The 23,027-nt window shown below is 46.2% G+C and overlaps 1 protein-coding gene across 2 annotated transcripts; it reads left to right on the forward strand.

Moving 5' to 3' along the window:
- The first annotated feature begins 1,377 nt into the window (after positions 1 to 1,377).
- fn1b (fibronectin 1b) lies at positions 1,378 to 22,723 on the forward strand. Of its 2 annotated transcripts, XM_053427321.1 has the most exons (46): positions 1,378 to 1,707; positions 1,956 to 2,081; positions 2,417 to 2,554; positions 2,825 to 2,956; positions 3,261 to 3,398; positions 3,481 to 3,627; positions 3,738 to 3,926; positions 4,024 to 4,206; positions 4,631 to 4,807; positions 5,290 to 5,445; positions 5,932 to 6,060; positions 6,153 to 6,296; positions 8,521 to 8,642; positions 9,339 to 9,507; positions 9,598 to 9,774; positions 10,015 to 10,143; positions 10,257 to 10,346; positions 10,430 to 10,624; positions 11,431 to 11,709; positions 11,798 to 12,061; positions 12,149 to 12,243; positions 12,502 to 12,670; positions 12,807 to 12,893; positions 13,102 to 13,293; positions 14,339 to 14,617; positions 14,797 to 14,988; positions 15,116 to 15,205; positions 15,508 to 15,774; positions 15,893 to 16,009; positions 16,102 to 16,263; positions 16,358 to 16,513; positions 16,617 to 16,733; positions 17,101 to 17,370; positions 17,475 to 17,662; positions 17,746 to 17,833; positions 17,932 to 18,111; positions 18,216 to 18,305; positions 18,684 to 18,872; positions 19,007 to 19,096; positions 19,522 to 19,967; positions 20,076 to 20,214; positions 20,449 to 20,610; positions 20,914 to 21,039; positions 21,128 to 21,234; positions 21,348 to 21,443; positions 21,981 to 22,723. In XM_053427321.1, the coding sequence occupies exons 1-46, from the start codon at positions 1,563 to 1,565 to the stop codon at positions 22,056 to 22,058; spliced, it is 7,401 nt and encodes a 2,466-aa protein (XP_053283296.1). In that variant the 5' UTR covers positions 1,378 to 1,562; the 3' UTR covers positions 22,059 to 22,723. The 2 variants fall into 2 exon arrangements, with proteins under 2 accessions (XP_053283296.1, XP_053283304.1); XM_053427329.1 differs by lacking the exon at positions 14,339 to 14,617.
- The last annotated feature ends 304 nt before the right edge of the window (positions 22,724 to 23,027 follow it).

Genomic DNA, 23,027 nt, shown 5'->3' on the forward strand with positions numbered 1-23,027 from the left:
TGGAATTATCCATTAATGCAAAGTAAAAAAAACATCTTGACTATTTCAAATTGGAAGCACTAGAACAAAGTTACCATTTTAATGTAGGTGTGATCAGAGTTTTGTTTTTATATATGCTATAGGTCATTTAAGCAGATATTTAGGGGATTGGGTGTTTTTCCACTATAAAACACATCAATTGATGTTCAATGAATATTTGTAAGTGAAATTCATCAAAAATAAAATCGATTATATCCTAAAATGCATTGATATTATTTGTTGTTACTGTAAAACAGTCCTTAATCCTGAATAGAGGAATCCAGCTGGCTTTAAAATGGGCTATTGCTCTGCCCGACATCCAGAGGTCATGCAGACTTAATGTGAATTACAGATGTAAGAGCACTTTGTTGTTTTTCTCTGTAACAGACAGGCAAACACACACACACACACACACACACACACACCCCAAATAAAGAAAAGAAAAACACTGTGATGGATGTAAAACAGGTGGAGGGGAAAGAACGAGACTATGTGTGGGTGGGTGCGTGCGGTCACTTTCACTTACAACCCTTAAACAGACATTACTATTCGACATGGTATAAAAATAATTAGACTCAGGAAACATTGGCTGGTAAACAATGACTCAAGAAGAAAAATGAGGATCGTGTTTGGTTTCTCAGCGTGAACAGAAAATCTCCTGCTTGTCCTGGCTGCAGAACAGACTGTTTGGAATCTGGAGTTTTCTTTATCTGCTGTTTTCAGCCCCTGGAGGATTTTGCTCAGGATGGAGCAAAGTACACAAACTGGAATAGAGCAAATTAGTTAAAAAAAAGAAGCTATTTGGTACCTAGATTCAGTGTATTGTAATATTTTACTCCTAAAAATATAGAGACACATTCCCTGATGCTGCTATAAATCCCTGTAGGCCACCATTTCTTACATTTGGGGATAAATAACATAGAGCAGAAATATAATTAATTATGTGCAGGAGAATAAAGTGTATTTAATAGTTGCTTTGAATATTTGTGCATTCGGAACCAGAAGAGGATCATTGTTCTCTAAGACAGAACAAGTTTGAGACCCACTGGTTCATTCTGTGTGTTATTTTGAAAGTTGTAGTTTGCATTATAACACACAGAAGTGTCTTATTGTTGTATTTCCTTAAATTGAATTGTGCTGTTTCTTTCTCCATTTTCATTGCAGGCCCCTGACCCTGTTTGGTATCATGAGTTCTGATCTCTGAAGCTCCTCCATCCTCAAGATGTTTTTTTTTTTGTCCTGAAAGTGAAGTTTCCAGTGTGGGTGTTGCTCCCACTCGGGCGGGTCACCCCAGCTCCGGTTAAGACCCTCCCCTCCCTCAGGCTGCGTCGGTGTGTCCGGGTATAAAAGCAACGCGCTCCCGTCTCCTCAGTCTAGTGCACCGGCTGCGAGGCGGCACATCGACACGCCAGTCCGAGCAGCAACGGGGAGCAGAGAATAAGGGACAATCTCTCCAGGCAAAACTCTACTTCTGCGCTCGCTTCTCATTGTGAACCTGCCTTCATCACTACTCTTCACCCAGAACTCCTTCTCTTCCCCTCAAAATGACTGGTGGCCCTCTGACAGGGCTGCTGGTTGCGCTGTGCGTAAGCAGCGCAGTCCAAACTGTGCCAAAGACGCAGCAGAGGAGACAGACGGGCCAGTATCAGGTGTATCCTGAGCTCCGCGACGCAGCGGCTCTCAGTCCAGGTGGGTACAAGGGCTTCCATTGCCTTTTCAAAATGGAAAATCAATTCTCCTGTATGCGTAAAAAGGTCAAAGATGATTTTTTATCTCTGCGTTATTGTGCTTTCTGGTGCGTAAATGTACCCAGTTGAGAGTAAATGACACCATGGAAAACGGTCTCATTCTGCATTGTTTTTTCTTCTAATAATTTCAAATCTGAATAAATGATTTCATGATCTAATTGTTGAATATTTCTGTCGCGTGGTGTCCAGTCGGCTGTGAGGAAAACGGTCGCTCCTACAGATTGAACGAGCAGTGGGAGAAACCCTACCTCGGCAGTATTCTGGTGTGCACCTGCGGAGGAGCCGCAGGCATCAAATGCAAATCTAAACCCGAAGGTCAGTGAGAGTCCCACCGCTTTCACACCCGGAGAAATGTCTCATCGGGCCATTTCTTCTCAGGCTCACTTTGGTTTGGATCAGCTGCCTCCCTCGGTGCAGGGGAGCTGTTGTTTCAATGAAACCAAGCAAAGTAAAAATACTGTATAGGCTCTTGCACTGTGACTAAAACAACAGGGCTGAGTTACTTAAGAAAACACATATGGGAGCACTTTTACATTTCCAGTTGATCCGTCACCAGTGCGTCTTTACGCAGCGCAACAGAAACAACACCCACAGCAGGTAGAACAATAACAGCCTGTTGACCTTTTGGAGTTTTCCTGTGTTTGTCTCAGCGGTGGACTCCTGTTATGACAAGTACAATGACCGGACATACCGGGTCGGTGAAACCTACGAGAGACCAAAGGACAGCATGATGTGGGACTGTACCTGTATTGGTTCTGGTCGGGGCAAGATCAGCTGCACCATCGCAAGTGAGTACAACAATATACTTGTATGCATTATCAGGAATTGGGCATTTAGGTTGGTTTTAATTCCAATTTAATTAGATTTAAGTGTAATTAAAACATATAATTAAAGATTTATGCATTGGTGTAGAAACAGTTTACTTAAATTATATAGGTAGAAAATCCATAAGTGCCTGAATGATGTGTGTGTGTTACAGTGTGTGTGTGTGTGTGTGGTTATTAAGGCCTTAAATCTAAGCCATAATGGACCCAACTTCCAATCTGTGTCATTTCCAGATCGTTGCCATGAAGGAGGCAGCTCTTACAAAATCGGGGACACCTGGCAGAGGCCTCACGAGTCCGCTGACTACATGCTGGAGTGTGTGTGTCTGGGCAACGGCAAAGGAGAGTGGACATGCAAACCTGTGGGTGAGTAACTTGGATGAACTCTGGATTGCAGATCAATGGGACACACACACACACACACACACACACACACACACACACACACACACACACACTTACAGCAGGGTCATTTCTCAGAAGTGTGTGACTATGTTTGGTACCATTCTAAAGCAAACAGGTTGTCGGTGTGACAGGACCCATCTTACGCCACAGCTATTGATTTCCCCCTGGTTTATTTCTCATGCAAACTCTCGGAGGACAAATAACTTGTGACAAACTGCAGAAGCATCAGAATTAAGTTTATGTTTGTATTTATTTACCTGTGCAGCTGAGCGGTGCTATGACAACAGCGCTGCATCCTCCTATGTGGTGGGGGAGACCTGGGAGAAACCGTACCAAGGCTGGATGATGCTGGACTGCACGTGTCTGGGAGAGGGGAATGGACGCATCACATGCACCTCTAGGAGTAAGAAGAGGATAAGCATGCACAGAGACACACACTTTTTCAATACTTAAGCGGCAGCCGTTGACCGTTCTTCTGTCACTAGATCGCTGCAACGACCAGGACCCCAAGAGGTCGTACCGCATCGGAGACACCTGGACGAAGACAGACGCAAGTGGACAGGCCCTTCAGTGCCTGTGCTTAGGAAACGGCCGTGGAGAGTGGAAGTGTGAAGGACACAACGCAGGCCGAAGTGAGATTTAAAACCTTAAATCTCGTTCAAGTTCAGTTTTGCTCAAAGTGATCACTAAATGGAAAAACACTTCCCTTACATTCATCTTGCTCTCAATCTGCATTGTACAGCCACAGGTGCTCTTCTTTTGACCCCCACCCATGCCGTGCTCCAGAAGCGTGTCGACCCCACCATGGAGGGAACCTGCAGCACGGACTCCGGAGCCACCTACTACGAGGGGCAGCACTGGATCAGAAACCAGGGCAGCCAGCAGATGCAATGTACCTGTCAGGGCAACGGCGTCAGCTGTCAGGAATGGGGTGAGTGCAGGAGCGAAGGACGAAAAGCCGGGGTCACAGTTTCATTTTGTTCAAACCCAAAAGTCAAACCCCTCTTTTCCCTCTCTTTCCTGTGCAGAGACCAAAAACCAAGCGTATGGTGGGAACTCTAACGGCCAGCCGTGTGAGTTCCCCTTCGTCTTCATGGGGAAGACCTACTACTCCTGCACCTCGGACGGACGCCCGGACGGGCAGCTCTGGTGCTCTACATCCTCAGACTACGACAAGGACCAGCAGTACTCCTTCTGTACTGAGAGGAATGGTGAGATGTGAACTTTGGCTTCACCATTTTACTGGTGTTGTTGTTGTATTGTGCTGATGTGGGACCTCATCCCAGAGCAATGGCTGTTACCGTCCAGGAGTTAGAGCGGGTTTTCCACAATCTATGTGGTCGGTGGTTTGATCTCTGGCTTTGGGCGAGACACTGAACCAAAACTGCCCTAACGGCTGAGTGAGTGAGGGAGTGTGCACATACTCAATGAATGTGTGAATGGCAAAACCGTTCTGTAAAGCACTTTGAATGGTCATCAATCCTAGAAAAGCACGGTATACAGCTCACAGGCCATTTGACTATTTCCTATCTACAGACTCATTTCATAAAAACAGACTTACCATAGTAGAAGTGTACGTGTTGGTCACCATGTCAGAGATGAACAATAACAGCTGTGTCTCCTTCTTGATTCCAGTCATTGTGGCAACACGAGGCGGCAACTCCAACGGCGCCCTGTGCCACTTCCCCTTCCTCTACAGCGGCCGCAACTACACCGACTGCACGGCCGACGGGCGCCGTGATGGCATGAGGTGGTGCGGCACCACCTACGACTACGACGCGGAGCAGCACTTTGGATTCTGCCCCATGGCCGGTGAGTGTGCGCGCCCACTGCTTTTCAATTGCTCCAATTAAAGAACCTGATAGATGATTAAAATGCTTTTGTTTGATTTTTTGTCTGGTTGAAATGTGAAAGTCCTGGAGAAAGTAAATGGGTTCAGAAACGTGCAACACTTTACTCACATGTTTAAATACTTTGTCATTAAAGGGCATTACGCTAAAGGCTTTGGTGCTTAGCTTGTTCACATGGATGATAATGAAGCTGGTTCTTTGGGTCACTTGTGGACAATTTGGGTCTAAATAACTCACTTTTAGAAGAGACAACATTCATGGTCATGGGAGAGTGATGACTCCATCAGGACTGTAACATAACACACAGAACCACGGCACTGAGCTCAAGTGGACCGAGGAGAATTCCCACGCACGGACACATGCACAAAAGAAACACTGTAAGTAGACAAAGCAGTCAACAATTCCTTGTTTTTAATTTCCTCTTCCTGTCTCTTCTTCATGTAGCCCACGAGGAGGTTTGTACCACCAACGATGGAGTGATGCACCGTGTCGGCGACAAGTGGGACAAACGCCACGACGTCATGGGTCACATGATGGAGTGCACGTGCCTGGGCAGCGGTCGTGGGGAGTGGAGCTGCGTGGCTCACTCACAGCTGCAAGGTCAGAGAGCGAACTCCAACAAAACCGTGTGAAGGTCCAGTGTGTAAGGTTTAGGTGAAAGGGATCTATCGGCAGAAAATGTATATAAAAAAGCCTTAGGGATGATTTCCCGAGTGTGTTTCATCTGAATTGTACGGGTTGTCCTTTTCTTTACCCTAGATTAGGCAATTTATATATAAGAACGTTTTATTTACATCACAAGCTAGCCCTCTCTACGGAGGCCGCCATGTTTTTTACGGTAACCCAAACTGGACAAACTAAACACCCTTTGAGTTTTTATGACAACTGAAGGCGACCACAGGTTCTCCTTCATGTTTGGAAGGGGAGGTGCGGCTGAGGGGTGATAAACTGCAACATGCAACTTCACCACAAGATGTCACTAGATTCTACACACTGAATCTTTAAGTCTTAGCAACAGAAGTCACACGATCAGACATTAGATCATGACATGCGTATTCTTGCCTCCCTCCTCGCTTGTGTGTTCAGATCAGTGTATCGTTGACGGCCTCAACTATGAAGTGAACCAGGAGTTCTCCAAACGCCACGACGAGGGCTACATGATGAACTGCACCTGCCACGGGCAGGGACGCGGACGCTGGAAGTGCGACGCCATCGGTGCGTTCAAGGCTCTTCGCAGTTGAGAATTACTGCCCCACCTCTGTACCGTGCTAACCATCTCCTCTGACGTCTTGTGTTCTCAACAACAGATCAGTGTCAGGAGCCGCAGACCAGGGCGTTCCATCAGATCGGAGAGACTTGGGACAAAGTCATCCATGGTGCCCAATACCGCTGTTATTGCAATGGCAACGGGATCGGAGAGTTGAGATGTGAACCCCAGCAGACGTACCAAGGTAAGAAAAACAATCCGCCCAACATCATCACTTCAAAGCTGCTCAGAGGGCAGAGTCCGTGTGGTCTGCATTTCAATATAACAACAATGCAAAGTCACATGAGCCACATTATGTTGTTTTTTTCAGGTAAATAAACACCCACAGTGATGCACAAAATCAAGCCTGAACACCCAGACACGAAAAACACATCATTTTTAGATTAAGCTCGATGTACACGTTAACTTTAATATTTCTGATGCCCATCATCTTCATAGATCTACTTAAATCACACCAAGGACATGCTTCTTATAACTATAAGTTAGTTTTCTTTACTTTCATGTTGTCACAACGAAAACTGAGAATAACTCATTTGACTTTTCATCGTGCAACTGTGTTTAAGGTGTAATATGTAACCCAAAATGTCTATTTTATATTTTCGATTGACTTCAGGATTCACATTATCCAAAAATGTATCAAAACATTTTCAAACAGAGAGATTTCATTTTTTTCGTCTTTTGAAATGCATCATATCAGCTTTGTTATAACTTTCCTGGGCAAAGGACGTGTGACGAAGGAGAAAGACGCTGCCGATCAGTTAAACAGTCGATTGTTCCACTGCTTGTATCGGTCACTTGATTTTTAATTGCCGTTTTCTGATCAACATGAATAAAACTTGAATACATGACCTCATCTGTGAACCTGAAGTGTGCCCGGGTCGCGTCAGGTAGATTTTCATCTTCAATGGTGGCTTCTTAGTACGTTTAAACTTCAGCATATACAAATGTTAATATTTTATTTAAATCTCCACATTGTTCTCTAGTTTGTGGACTATCCAGTTGTGAATGTGATGTAATTGAGAGAACTCCGGCTGGTCCAAGGCTCAACCAGGGGTGAAAGACCTTAATCCTGAAAACCCCTGGCACACGACCTGATGACGCAGCATTTATCACCAGCAGTCGTCATGACCGAATAAGGAGAATTATTTTAATGAGAAGACAAGTCTGGCTTTTTTTTATTTCCCAGCTGCTTCTGAGCTGTCAGAGCTTTATTTGTGTTATTTAACTTTCTGATATCCACCTCCCTCTCGCCCAACACCTCCCGTCACGCGTCACCGAAATGAAAAGTTCACTTCATGTCAGCGAGGGTCGGGGGGGGGGGGGGGGGGGGGGGGGGTTTCTCTCCCGACTTCGAAGTCAAGTGAAGTCTTTGAGGGTTTGTCCTCAGCCGCCTGGTGTTGGGTGTGGTTTGTGTTGACCTGCTGAGGGGAATGGGATGCTGGGCTTATTTGGGCGAGTGTGTGTGTGTGTGTGTGTGTGGGGGGGGGGGTTAAGCCTTTAAAAACAGTTCCTGGCTCCAGTATCTCACCGCTGGTTGGGTAAACGTTGCTTAACAAGATACTTTGCTCCCGAATCAAACATTGACCTGAAAAGTTACAGTTACAACATTTATCTCACCGCGATCCGTCGCAGAGGAGAGTGTGTCGGTGTGTGTGTGTGCAGACGGGGGGGCGTTGAGGGCAAAGCAGGAAAATGCAACAGTTGATTAGCTTCATCCACATCAACTGCAATTCCTTTGAATGACCTATGTACAGGGGACTGCAATTAAACCTGGTCTGAAACCCCCCCCCGGAATGAGGCCTCACGTCAAGTGTCATGATTTTAGAGTTTGGATGAAGACTAGAACGTCTAAAAGTGTGTGTATGTGATGTGGATGGTGGAGGGAGTTTGAACTTAAACTGTTTTACTGTGACCTTTGTTTATAGGAATCATTTGACCATTCCCCAAACCGATTCTGTGTCGGTATCTTGAACGTGTCCATTTCATTTCATCTGTTTCTTGAGGTTGGGGGATTGGTTTAATGTGGGGCCCACGCGGGTCCCTTTAGCCCGGGGCCCTAAAGTCCCCCGAACTGCTCCCGTGAGCAGACAGAGTGTGTTGCTGTATGTTTGTGTGTTCTTGAGGGTGCGGAGGCTAGATAATCCGTGATGAATATAGTACTCAGGTGTCATGTCAGCGTGTCAGATGTCGGTGGTTGTTTGAGCTAGTTTAGCACCGTCTGGTGATTTGGTTCATTCCCAAAACAATGAATCCATCAAACAGAGCCTCACCAGAAAGAGAAGCCAACTTCCACCCACACCATCTCCTGCACGTAACACGGCTATAAACCATGTCTCTGACAATGTGTGATTCTTCTCTCTCCTGATGTCCTCCTTAACCTTTTCTTTTTTTCTTGTTGTCTGACTCAGACGGCCACCGACCCGTCCAGGTGATCATCACCGAGGCCGGAAAACAGCCAGACTCCCACCCCATCCAGTGGAACGCCCCCTCATCTGTTCACATCACCCAGTACATCCTCAAATGGAGAATTGTGAGTCCATCTTTTGGTTTATAACACAGGTTAGATATTAGTTTTGATAATAAAAATCAACTCTCTCTTCTTAGAGTTAGGGAAACTAACCCCCCTTTCGCCAGGAGTTTTTTTTATTTTCTCACACGTCTTTTTCCTATGAAGACTTCAAAGTCGAGCAGATTTCCTCTGAAGGGTTTTGTGTATTTTGGACGGCAAAGTCACTCAAGGTCGTCATCCGGCACTCCTGCTGAGAAAGTCTGAGAAAGTTTTCCGACTGCATGCAAACCCAGTCGAAATACTTCCACAGCAGGATGTGGCAGTAAACATGCCAGCGTGCAGCCAAAATATACAAAACCACCGTTCCTCCATCCTCTGAAGAAATGAATGATTCCAATAAATCCCAAAATTATTTAACTCTATAATATATGTGCCGTCAAAAAAGTGAATTACTTTAAATCTTTTAAAAATCATATCATTTAGTCGTCATTTTGATTTATAATTTAATTGTAGATGTTACATTGTTTTACTCACTCTTGTTTACTGTATGTTCAATTCAAAACTGAAGTTCATCAATCACTCTTGAGCTTGGAATCACCAGTTGAAATAAAAAACGTCAACTTTCAATCACATCACATGAACTTCATCAGCACTTGTCCTATATGTCTGTAGAACTTCATTTCAAACCCCTAAATACAATCTTTTTCTTCCCGGTAGAAAAATGCACGAGCTCCCTGGAGGGAGGTCAACATCCCCGGCCACCTCAGCTCCTACACCATCGGTGGGCTGCGTCCCGGCGTCACATACGAGGGTCAGCTGATCAGCATCCTGCGTTACGGACGCCGTGAGGTCACACGCTTCGATTTCACGACCACCCACGGCTCCTGTGAGTAGAACTGAGTGACGACATTCTCTCTCGGTAAAAAAAGAGAGGAAATGTTCTCATGAATGCTACGCCCCCTGTCGTCTTTTGTAGTGGAGACGTCCGAGGGAGAGACGACGCAGCTCCCTGCAGAGGTGGACACCTCGGAGTCGGTGACGGAGATCACCTCCAACAGCTTCGTCGTGTCCTGGACGTCGGCCTCTTCCACCATCTCTGGCTTCAGGGTGGAGTATGAGCTCAGCGAAGACGGGGCGAAGCCCAAAGTCCTGGGTGAGCGACTGAAACCCTCACAATGCTCTAACAAAGTCACAAAGAAAGTATTCAGTTGATTAATTGTTTAGTTTCTCTGTTGTGGTTTTGACTGGGGAAGGGGGAATAGAAGAAGTTACTGTTGAACAAAAGTAACACTTAAAAAATAGAATACTTCAAATGGATTTACATGTTTGTGCGTAATCTTTATCATTATCTTTATCTTTATCTTCATAACTAAGTTTTTATCTGCTTCTCCAGATGTTCCCCGCTCGGCCACCTCTGTCAACATCGCTGATCTGCTGCCAGGACGCAGGTACAACGTCAACGTCTTCGAGCTCCCAAATCAGGGTCAGCCGAAGCTCATCCTGACCACGTCTCAGACCACAGGTACGAGTCGCCCTCTCTGCGCCGCTGTCACGACCAACCGGTTCAGGATCCTGCACATTTTGTAGTTTTTTTGCAGAAGAATATAGAATTCCATGGTTTGCCTTTCTCTGCAGCTCCGGACGCACCCGCCCGGCATTCTGTGGATGATGTGGCAGAGAGCTCCATCCGGATCAGCTGGTCCAAACCTCAGGCTCCAATCACTGGTAAACAGATACTTCTGTGTGTATACGTGATTTAAAGTAGGGGTTTGGATTTAGAGATGTAACCGAGTGTGTGTGCCCGCCAGGTTACCGTGTGGTGTACACGCCGTCAGTGGAAGGCAGCAGCACGGAGCTGAACCTGCCGGACTCGGAGACTTCAGTGACCCTGGTTGACCTTCGCCCCGGCCATCTGTACAACATCAGCATCTACGCCGTGGAGGAGGATCAGGAGAGCGAGCCTGTGTTCGTACAGGTCAACACCGCTGGATCTCCTCTGCCTGGTAAACATTAAGAAATGAATGAAAGTGCATCAGAAATGATGTTGGAATCCTGTACATGGAAGGAAGGTTACCCTGGTCTTTAGAATGTAGGTTTTCCTTTAAGATCATTCTTTGTCCATCAGTGAAAGCTGAGCAGATTAACTCACAGATTTATACCCACAGCTGCTGATTCCTTATAGGGCCGGGGAGCTTTAGGAACGGCTTTTCAGTGTTTGGGGAAGACTGAGCGTGTCAAAACACCGGCTCGTCAAAACATGCTTTGACAGCTAAAGCTATACCAGCGTGATTTCTTTTCCAGGGCTCCTTCTGTTGACTCAGGGGCCGAATGTGGCCTCTGAGTGACCTCTCTTACAATTCATGGTGGGCGCTGAATCACACACCTGTTCAGACATAGAAGACACGCAAGAGCTCACAAAGTTCATAAATCCACACGATATCTGAAATGAGATTTCCCTGGCTGAAGTTTTCCTCCTCGTACCTGGCCCAGCTGTTTTATTACAAATCCAGATGCTATAGAAACTGGCAGTGTTTTTTGGAACATCTGGTTTGACCTTTCTCTTATAATTCCTGCTTTATCTGAGACCTCGGTATATGATACATTTAAGCCTCCTATTGCTCTATATTATGTATAAATGCAGATTGTTTTACAGGACATTTTAATTAACCTTGTACAGTCAATTTAAGGTTTGAATATTTTCAAACATTCAGTTTTTGAGCTGTGTGAGGTCAAAAACTCCAATGGGTCCTTTCCAGTCTGAACTCGGATGATATCCCCCGTCACTCAGTCTACCACCTTCTGTCCACAGAGGAGGTCCCGGCGCCCACAGACCTGCAGTTCTACGAGATTTCCGACGTGAAGATCACCATCACCTGGACCGGTCCACCCAGCGAGGTGTCTGGTTACAGGGTGATCTTCTCCCCCGTGGGCCCCGATGGCTCCGACACAAGGCCCCTGCAGCTGCCCATCTCCCCCAACGCATACGCTGACATCACCCACCTGCAGCCGGGCAAACTCTACCGCTTCTACATCTACGCCATCAGTGGCGGAGTGGAAAGCGAGCCACTCGTTGGACAAACCTCCACCAGTAGGTGTCACCATACACAAATTAAAGGGACAAAGGGAGATTATGTCAACTTGTGCCTCACGTGTTTAACATTTTCAAACCCCTTCAGAACCCGATTCCCCGACCAACGTTCACTTCACCGACATCGGGCCTGACAATGCGATCGTCACCTGGGAGGCGCCCCGTGCCATCGTCACCGGCTACCGTCTCTTCCTGAGCATCGAGGGCTCCACCCCCATCGAGAAGAGGATCCCGGGCCGCGTCACTCAATTCCCACTGAGGAATCTGCGGCCAGACACCCAGTACACTGCCCTTCTGCACTCTGAGCTGGACACCCAGCTCAGCGAGGGCGTCACCACCTACTTTACTACCGGTCAGTGTCAAGAGAAACAGAACATCAGCAGAAAGTGGAGCAATTTGTGCAATTAATCATTTTCCTCCCATTTTGTGTTCCACCCAGCCCCCGAGATAGGAAACGCTCCACCTTTCAGCACAGAGGTCACTGACGCCTCTATCATCATCACCTGGATGCCTGTCCGCAGGTTCAGCTACAAGGTACAAACCTGCCTCAGATCAGCAGAGCTCAAAAGAATTGTTCCACATCTGGAGAAATAAAAGAAGCAAATCTGCTCTTATCAATATTTGAATACCGTCAATGTGTCAAATCAAGTCCCCCCTAATAATCGTATGTTAGTGTTATGTTCACATCTTGATGCTCTGCCCCCAACTTGGCCCAAATTTTTTCTATTAAATCCATTAATGCTGATTTCAGTTTATTTTCAACTTTTCTAATTCTGGCCTCCTTCTCTCCAGCTGTCGGTGCTGCCCAGCCAGGAAGGCGAGTCTCCCAGAGAAGAGACCTCGGACTCTGGGCGTATCTATATCCCGGATCTGATTTCTGGAAATCAGTACACCTACAGCGTGCAGCCCATCTACAACGGACGCAACCGTGGAAACCCCATCACCCGCAACGTTGTCACTGGTGCGTTTCTAACTCACTGAGAAAAAAAAAATCTTCTTCTAAACAAGAGTTGTGCGACTGTTCCTGACCAGTCGGCAGACGTTTGTGGCAGAAGTGAGTGTTGTCGCGAGTTTCTCATGCTTCTCTGTCCTTGCAGCCTTGTCTCCTCCCACTGACCTCAGAGTGGAGTCCAACCCGAACACAGGAGCTCTCACTGTCCACTGGGTCGCCTCCAACGCACCAGGTAAATATTGACTGTGCTCGCCACACGCTGGCAGCCCATTGGATCACGGCAAGTCTAGACCTCGGCCTTCAAATGGTTTTTCTTTTTTTTTATGAACCAGGACAAACGGCTCTTCCCAGTATTTCTTTTCCATTTCTCACAGTGACTCAACCTCATGATATTATGTTCCGTCTCATCCATATTTGTCCCGTATCCGCCCACTTTGCAGGCCTCTCAGGCTACAGGGTGACGAGCACGCCGACCAACGGCCAGAGAGGAAACTCCCTGGAGGAGTTCGCCCGAGCCGATCAGACCTCGTTCATCCTAGAGAACTTTGATCTGGGGGTGGAGTACAACATCAGCGTCTTCACCACAAAGGGCCATTTGGAAAGTGCGCCTGTGTCCACTATTGTCACCCCAGGTAGGAGCCTTCAGGAACAGGCATCAAACACACAACTGTGTCCACACAAAGACAAGTGTCTGTGTCCAACATATTTCGGGAATGTCTTAATAACAAAAGAATAAAGATATAATTTAAAATAAAAAAGTCTGAATATATTGAAAATAAACGTAAGAACTTTGAATCTCACGTACACCAACGTTAACTTCACAGTCGACCACTACCAAACATTTCCTCCTCCACTAAAGAGGAAACTATAGCGCCCGACAGGCTGATCTTTGCAAATCCCCTGTAAAATGACCCATTGACTAAACCTCTGACCGTATTTTCATAATATTTACTTTTCCCTCATGATATTACGACTCTATTCTTGTAATATTATGACTTTAATCTCGTAAGATTACAAAATTATTCTTGAAATCTTAGTTTTTTTCCCCTTTAAATGTCTGGCATAGATTTAATTCCTCTTCTTGTTGGGTTTTGGCTACGAATTTTAGCATGAACTTTAAAACAAACTGGCAAACACGCACCTGTCAACCAGTTACACATTCTTACCCAATCGGACGTCCAGTTCTTTTAACTATTTTGGTTTCCACTGACTCGTGAGAAAAAGATCTTATCCAGTTTAGTTTTGGATGAAAACTGCTCCTGCTTCTAGAAATGGCATTTAAGCTATAAAACCAAAACAAAGAGATATAAGAAGATAAAAAGTCCAGTCGGCTCACACAGCTTTAATTATCATTAGCTACTACTAACATGACCATTGGCTGCCATGCATGGAGATCATATTCATTAATTGGGATGGTGAATAATTAATTGTTTGCATGACCAGAACGGTAGAATTAATTGAATATGTTTATGTGACTATAATTCTTAATATCTGTTGACTGAGGTAGTTTGTTATCATCTATCATCTATCGAGCATGACCTCTGTCACACTCTGACCTCTGACTGCTTCTTGGGAATGAAATGAATGATATTGATTTAATCAGTGTAATTATTGTGGCTGTTGAATCTGTGTCTGTGTAATTCTGCCTGCGCTTCACCACTGGCCTAACCCTTTCAGAAATCCCCAAACCGAGTCACATTGACTTTGTCGACATTACTGACACCACCCTTGGCCTGCGCTGGATCCCGCCCAACTATACCGCCATTACTGGTTACCGGATAATGGTAGTGACGTCAGGCGAGAGCTTGCCAATTTTTCAAGATATGGTGGAAGCATCTGCTGGTTATTACACGATTCGCGGTTTGGAGCCCGGCGTGGACTATGACATCAGTATCGTCACTGTTACGGAGGAGGGGGAAAGCGAGCCGACCACACACACAAAGCAAACACAAGCTGGTGATTTGACTCTTTCACTCCGTCAGTGGGTTTTGGTCTGAGAGAACTGATGCAGTCACACTAACAGCCCTTTTCTGAATGTGCAACATGCTGCAGTCACATTTATCACAGTCTTTGTCGTTCCTGTGTTCGCTGTAACTCCCCCCCCCCCCCCCCCCCCCCCCCCCTCGTTCTTGCAGCCATTCCAGCTCCCACCAACCTGCAGTTTGGAGGAGTGGGTCCTGATCACATCAGGGTGACCTGGACCGTCCCACACGTGGCCACACCCAGCGACATCTCTCGGTTTGTCATCCGCTACCACCCCGTGGCCACAGATGATGACATTAAGGAGGTGAATGTGGGCGGAGCCACCAACACCTTCCTGCTGCAGAGTAAGACCAACATGTGAATTGTGTTTTTAAAGGGATCGATGTCTTCAAAAGGCCAAAATGAGTTGTTATTGCCAGTTATTCAATGTCAAGTTGTCCATGCTGAATAATAATCGTCTCTTCCTGTTAGACCTGCTGCCCAACACAGATTACAGCATCAGTGTGGTGTGTGTGTACGGTGAACGAGAGAGTCAACCAGCCACAGGGACTCAGAGGACAAGTGAGTCTGGAAGCAGTTTATCAAAGTGGCTGCTGCAAGTTTACTTCACATTTTAAATAATAGTTCATCACACAAAAATCAAGATGTTACATTAAACTTTTAACTTGTAATATATCAAGACAGAGGCAAATAAAACATAAACATCTGAAAATCACTATTGAGAAAAACCTTGTAAAAAGACTGTTCTGCATGTTTTTAAATGGACTGTGTATTTATGCTTTGCTTCATATCAACAACCCCCAGTTTTTTTTAATCTTCATAATAACAAATTATCCTAACTCTCTTCATTCTTCCCCCTCCAGCTCTGGACTCCCCCACTGGCTTGGAGTTCTCTGACATCCAGACCAACTCCTTCACCGTTCACTGGTTCGCTCCAACCGCCGCCATCACCGGCTACCGCATCCGCTATCAGCAGACGAGCGGCGGGCGGACCAAGGACGAGAGGCTGCCCCCGACCAGGAACCACTTCACCGTGACTGGACTGACACCGGAGACGGAGTACCAGATATATGTGTATGCTGTCAACAGCAATCAGGAGAGTCAGCCTCTAACTGGCACACAGGCCACCAGTGAGTCTCCATACTGGTTTCTACCACCACCTCAGATTTTCTTCTGTCATTGACCCTAAACAGCTGAATCGTGATTTGACTTTAGCACCTTTTTCCTACCTCTTCTATTTCCTTTCAGTCTCTGATGCTCCCACTGATCTGGAGGTAACATCGTCCACCCCCAGCAGCATCACCATCCGCTGGGACGCCCCCTCTGTCCCAGTGAGGAACTACCGGATCACCTACGGAGGGACAAGTCAGTACTGATGATTTGATTCAAAGTTTCCTCAAAGACCTCATCCACATTCTGAGTCTAACACTGCACCCGTCATCTCTTTCCGTTTCTAGGTGGCGAGACTCCTCAAGAATTCATCATCCCGGGCACTCAGACCACCGCCACCATCACTGGTCTCAGCCCTGGTTCCGATTACACCATCACAGTCTATGCTGTGAGTGGACGAGGGGACAGCCCTGCCTCCAACACGCCGGTCTACGTCACACACAAGACTGGTACAGCAACCTGGACAACCACTGCTCCCAAATAACGTGCTGTTGAGGGTTTAAACTAAATCTAAAGGCTGTCATGTGTTCATCTCTCCTTCAGATATCGAGACTCCCGCTGACATGAAAGTAACCGATGTGAGTGACAACGCCCTCACGGCACGCTGGTCTCTTGCTCAGGGGCCAATCAGAGGCTACAGGGTCACCACTGTGCCAAAGAATGGGCTGGGGCCCTCCTACTCTGAGGTGCTGGCTCCTGGTAAGAACGACAACTGTCCAGAACCAGACTGACACCTTTTAAAAGAAAACATACCTAGAGCATCCTGTCCTCACTGGTTTTCTTTCCTGTTCTGCTGCTACAGATAAGACACAGATAACATTCACAGGTCTGATGCCCACTACGGACTACGTTGTTAGTGTGTACACCCTGGGCAACGACGGCCAGCCCTCGTCCCCTGCAGTGATCAACACCGAAACCGGTAAGTTTGACTCAATTCAGTCCTGGACCGGCTTCGTTTCAGGGAATGTTTTTTAGATAAGCTAGCTTTATTCAGTGTGTAGTAATAATAACTATTATGGGAGTTAAACTATTTACGAAATAAGGCAAATAAAATCCGGCAGTTCAAATAGAAATAACTTCTGCTGTTCATTGGGCTCAAAAGGAAAACTAAATTTAAAATTGTTTTTATAAAACCTCTTCATTTAAAACCGAACTACTTGCTTTAAAGGTTCAGTGTGTAAGATTTAGGTGAAAGGAATCTATCTTCAAAGATCTATTAATAGCATCAGAGATGATTTAAATAAAAACAACCGTTAGAGCTGAAATGACTCCCTCCCTCCCCGCAGCCATGGATCGTCCCAAGGACCTGACCTTCTCCGACATCGACTCCACCTCCATGCGCATCACTTGGGACAGCCCCGACGGCACGGTGACATCATACCGCGTCGTGTACTCCAGCCCAGAGGAGGGCGACAGCGAGCTGCGTCCTGCCCCCAGAGGTGACCAGAACACTGTGGTGCTGAGAGGCCTTCGCCCCGGGACCGAGTACACGGTGACGGTCTACGCCCTCCATGGCCGCACCCCCAGCAAGCCCTTAGTGGGAACTCAGGCCACAGGTAGAAATACAAACTGTAGAAAACCGAAAACACGTTCATGACTTAGTTTATTTCTTCCCTGACTCCAACTCTAAAATGGTTGTTTTTTTTGCCTTTGACCTCAGTGATCCCTGCTCCTACCAACCTGATGATCTCAGAGGTCGGGCCCTCGACCTTCACTGTGTCGTGGCGAGCCCCCACTGCTCGCCTGACAGGCTACCGTGTGGTTGTCATCCCCAAGAACATCAACAGCCCCACCAAAGAGCTGAATGTCGCTCCAGACACCACGCGTGTCCTCGTACCCGGGCTCATGGTAAACACCTGTCGTTTTGTCCATTTACACGGCTTCACAGTCAGTCAGGGAGTTAACACCAGCTCTGTGTCTCTGTATCGTAGGTGGCCACCACGTACCAGATACAGGTCTACGCTCTGAAGAACTCGGTTTCCAGCAGACCACTGGAGGGAGAGACCACCACACTGGAAGGTCACTGGCTGCACCATAAAGGACAAACATCTCCAGTTATCGCCAATTATTACCCAGGGCTCTGTTTCATGTGGGTTTTCCTCTCCTCCTCACCGCAGACGTGAGTCCTCCTCGCCGCGTGCGTATCTCCGATGTGAAGGACTCTTCCTTCACCCTGACCTGGCGCACCAAGATCGAAACCATCAGTGGTTTCCTGATCGAGGCCACGCCCGTCGGTGGCTCTCGCCCAACCATCAGCAGGACCATCCCAGCAGAGACGCAGACCTACACGCTCACAGGTACAACACCAAGTCCTGCTTAACAACCCTTTAACAAGCTTTGGAGCCGTGATTGTTTTTTTTGTTTTTTTTACAGTGTAAGTTGTTGTTGTTGTTCCCCTAAGGTCTGCAGCCTGGCACCATGTACAATGTAAATCTGTACACCCTGAATGGCAACACAAGGAGTGCTCCGTTTACCCTCATGATTCAAACAGGTACTACACACATCTCTCCATCCATCTATAAATGTCATATTCAGCGTTATTTTTTCCCATATGAAAACTTTTATTTTACAGAATAAACAATGCAGAGATATCGGTGTATTTATTTGTATATGTTACGTAATAAAAAAAATAGTTTTTCCCTCCAAGCTCTTAATATTTGTTCATTTTCTTTTTATTTATAGTTATTCATAATAAACTGTATATTTCACATTTTGTCTTATATCATCATCTGCCCCCGACAGTCCATAATAGTCTTGAGTTCAGATGCAGCCACAGTAAAAGCAGCATTTGCCAGATATGGACTGATGTTGCATAATAACCCTGCAGCGTGCACACAGATGACCCGGTGTTCTGTATTTCTCTTCCCAGCTCAACCTGTGGTCCAGGCTCCCACCAACGTTCAGTTCACATCTTTGACCCCCACCTCCATCTCCTTCACCTGGCAGCCGCCGGCCACGCAGATCACGGGATACTACGTCACCTACGAGGAGTCGGGCAGAGCGCCGCGGGAGCTGCTGCCTCAACCCCACGCCGGGCAAAACTACGCCACCGTCTCTGGTATGTGCTCGTAAACATGTTTATAAAAATCGGCATCATTTAGGTTCCACTGGTTATGATCATTCTCTCACATGTCAACACGAGTCCAGTGCATCCCAATGGTTCCACTAAGGGATAATTGTTCCTCTCGTCAGGCCTCAAACCAGCCACAGAGTACATCATCAAGATCATTGCCATCCAGAACACACAGAGGAGCACGCCTGTGGTGGGCAGAATCAGGACTCGTGAGTATTATCACACTTCCTCTCTGTACTGTGACAAATGGAATGGTAAAAGAAATGTGTTTAAATGATGTAGCAAAGGAATACAATTGAAATCAGGTAAGAGTCAAGTGTAAAAATGGAAGGGCTTGATAGACAGCTTTGATCCGCTCAGAGGCTTTGAGATAAACTGTGCAGTCAAACAAGCGTCAGGCTCCTAAAATAATAATATATTTAATATTGTATTTTGAATGCCTCCAGAAACGTCATTCAAAATATCTCCTGTGTGTTTGCAATACTTCATAATTATGCCACAGAGTCCAAGTAATGCAGCATATATCTATCACCCCCTGCTGGCAGAGATATGTAACAGCAGCTGTGCTTTACAACCCCCCTCACCCACCTCGTTCTAACCTGCTCGCTTCCCTAACCCCGTCTCTCCCGCCCAGAACCAGACTCCCTGCTTCCCCTGCCTCTGCCCCAAAACCCCGGAAGTGGTGACAAGCTGGATGTGCCAGAACCTCACTTGGACAATAGGGTCAATATAGTGGGCCCCAATGGCCAGGATGGGCTTGGCGATCACAACCAGCGTGTGGAGTACACAGAGTATAACAACAATGGAGACAACAGGTTTAATGGGAACGGTGGCCAACCACAGTTTCCCTATGGGCAAGTGCGTGAGCCCCTGGTCTTTGTGCCCATCCCTGATGCAGAGGGCCGCCGGTTGCCCATACTGAAGCTGAACGTGCCCGTCGGCGCCACGTTCGGTAACGAGACGGGGGTGCCACAGGAGGCCCAGACTCAGACCACCATCTCCTGGAAGCCTTACAGCCAGAGCAGCGCCTACCTGGTGTCCTGCCATCCTCTCACACACTTAAATGAGAAGATGTTCACGGTAAGAGACAAGGGTCTTAGTTTCCAGGTTCAAGTCCAGTGATATTCATCAGTTATATTACATGAGCCTATATGTGATATAACCTCCTCTCTGTCTCTGCCTGTCCAGGTCCGTCTGCCGGACTCAGCCACCACTGCCACCCTGATAGGACTCACGCCCGGAGCCAACTACAAGGTGCTCGTGGAGGCTCTGATGGGGGCGCTCAAACACAAGATTCTGGAGCAGGTTGTCACTGCTGGAAACACAAGTAAGAGACCTACAGCTACTGCTGAGTGTAAACTAATCAAAGCAACTCCTGCAAATAAAGGAGGGACTCCAGCGTGTAGAAAAAAAAGTTGGGCATTAACTCCACAAGGCTCAACAGGCACCTTATGAAACCAAATTTAAATTCACCAGATCTGGAGCCACTCAAAACTGCACAGACTCATAGATCATTCATTTTTCATCAAGAACCATGCATTTGCTCTTCGTTATGTTCCAGTCCCACAAGGAGTGCCCTCCACTGGGGACTCGTGTTACGATGCCTTTACTGCCACCCACCATGATGTCGGCGGCGAGTGGGAGCGGATGTCCGAGACCGGCTTCAAGCTGTGGTGCAAGTGCCTGGGTCTGGGAAGCGGCCACTTCAGATGTGATTCATCCAGTAAGTGATGAGAGACTTCTTTTTCAGAAACTTATTTGTAATTTGCATGGAAGTTCAATTCTGCCACTTTGTTAAAAAAATCCCGTAAGTCATTGTAATAAGAAATTTTAGCATCTCAATTGTTGAATTGTTTAAAATAACATTTTATCCTAAAATAACGACTTACTGACTCAAAATAAGAATTTATCTCAAAATAATCCACTGACTCAATTGAAAATTAGTTTTTTTTCTTGCACTGGCAGACAGGGCTTCCATGACTTGAGAGTATAATTCTCTTATTATTATGATTCTCTCTCGGAATAGAGTGGTGCCATGACAATGGCGTCAACCACCGCATTGGAGAGAAGTGGGACCGCCGCGCAGAGAACGGTCACCTGATGAGCTGCACCTGTCTGGGAAACGGCAAAGGAGAGTTCAAGTGTGAACCACGTGAGTCCTCTCGTCCGACGGAACGCTCCACGACCGGCTCAGAGAGATCTGTGCGTGTGGATTTTAACGTGTGCGTCTTCCATCACAGATGAATCCACGTGCTACGATGACGGGAAAACGTACCAGGTGGGCAACCAGTGGCAGAAGGAGTACCTGGGCGCCATCTGTACCTGCACATGCTTTGGAGGTCAACAGGTACAACACAGCAGCCTCTCTCTCTCTCTCTCGGTTCTGATGTTCAGTGCGACCCGAGTTATGTTGTGACTTTAATGAAACACATGAGGCTGGAGCATGTCTTGTCTCATCAGGGCTGGAGGTGTGAGAACTGCCGCAGACCAGGAGCTGATGTCGATGTCAGCCTGCTGCAGCCTGTGAGATATGGAGACAACAACCTGCACAAAGTGGTCAGTTGAATTCATCGAAAAGTGTTTAAAGAGATGCAGCAATTCATTCAAATGCCATAATTTATATCCTCTTTATGTTTGGTTTTCACTCTTCTGTGACTTCCAGGGCAAACGTCTAACAATGTATACAAGCTGTTTGCCAGTTTTCTGTTTCCTTCCAACGTTCACTGCTTTTTACTGCAGAACGTGAATAAAACTTTAAATTATCTGTGAACATGATTCATTTTCATTCACACTGGTGGTGAAGACATTAACTCCCATGATGCCACACTACACAAAGACATTGTCCCCAATCGGCCAAAGTTACATAATCACAATTTCAGTTTCACATAATTATATGAACTTGAGTAAACTGTATTTGCAAGAGCATCAAATTAATGACACTTTTCAAATCTATTTTGGCTCTTCAAATTAAAAAAACAACAGTCATCTATTAGACATTGGGTGAATATCAAGTGACTTAGACTGATCAGATCTTAATGAGAATACAGCTTTGTACCTGGACCTGTGATCTTACCTTCTTTAATCTTCCTGCAGAACATTCATTGCCCCATCGAGTGCCTCCGACCCGAGCTGCTGGCAGACGCACAGGCTCCTCCGAATCCCCGGGAATAGAAGGATCAGTCGTCCGACCCCTGCTTTGCTCCCTCACCGTCCATTCGCTGCACTGTCTCACCCTGTAGAAGCCACGCTGTCTGTGACTGAACCCAACTAACTGCCTGATCACTTTCTGACACGTTTAGCCAAAGATGTTACACCAGCTCGTTGCCTGATCCCATCATTATCTTTTACCAGCATTACCAAAGTCTCTAAATTCATGCTCTGATGGAAAATGCAGATTCTTGACAGACAATAATCCTTCCAGGGAAGTAATTTCGGGCTTGTCAGCGTTTATATTTATATTCTTGTCAAACTGCCATTTGTTGCCCCGTTTAAAAGTTCAGAAACATTCCCTCATGGAAAGAGCAGAACCTGTCAGAAAGTAAGCACTGTTAAAGAATGTCGATGTAGTGTTGTCCATGAGACAAATGTGCTTCTCTTTTCCTGTAGCCCCTCTTCTGTCCCCTAGGGGTCGCACTGTGTGTGATTGACACTTTCTTAAACCCCAATATCTTTGTACTAATTTATCCCTTTAATCTCAACGTGTGAATGTGTGAACTGGGATGTGAGAAGTTGAACTGTTCTATTTTTGTACTTTGTTGTCAGTGCCAAAGTTGTTTCTATCTTTGACAGGAAGAAGTCCCTTGTTTTAATAAAGCTGGAGAGATCCTGAAACCTAACCTCGGTGTTTGTTTTATGTAAATGAGAGAAATAACTAGATATCAAAGGAACAAGTTCACGAACATACTGATCACTATAATGCAGGGAATACAAAAATGTTTGGGTTCACACAAAGATGGACAACGCATTTACACTTCCATAAATCAAAGTATCAGACAATAATTCATTTTGACAAATCCCGAAAATTGTTGAGAAGCGAAGACTTTTTATTCCCTTGAGACCATGAAAGTTCTAAAAATATTACTGAAATCCATAAAAAAGTTGATATATTAAAGTCCGGACCCACTGACTATGATGCCAGTC

This window comes from Pleuronectes platessa, chromosome 1 (genome assembly GCF_947347685.1).
Source record: "Pleuronectes platessa chromosome 1, fPlePla1.1, whole genome shotgun sequence".
Lineage (NCBI taxonomy): Eukaryota > Metazoa > Chordata > Actinopteri > Pleuronectiformes > Pleuronectidae > Pleuronectes > Pleuronectes platessa.

What these genes read in the sequence shown, in the direction of transcription:
- fn1b (XM_053427321.1), top strand. Translation starts at nt 1,563, where the DNA reads ATGACTGGTGGCCCTCTGACAGGGCTGCTGGTTGCGCTGTGCGTAAGC. An exon ending in CACGACCACCCACGGCTCCT is followed by an intron (nt 9,508 to 9,597) that starts GTGAGTAGAACT and finishes CGTCTTTTGTAG; the next exon opens with TGGAGACGTCCGAGGGAGAG. An exon ending in GCAGACCTACACGCTCACAG is followed by an intron (nt 18,112 to 18,215) that starts GTACAACACCAA and finishes TGTTCCCCTAAG; the next exon opens with GTCTGCAGCCTGGCACCATG.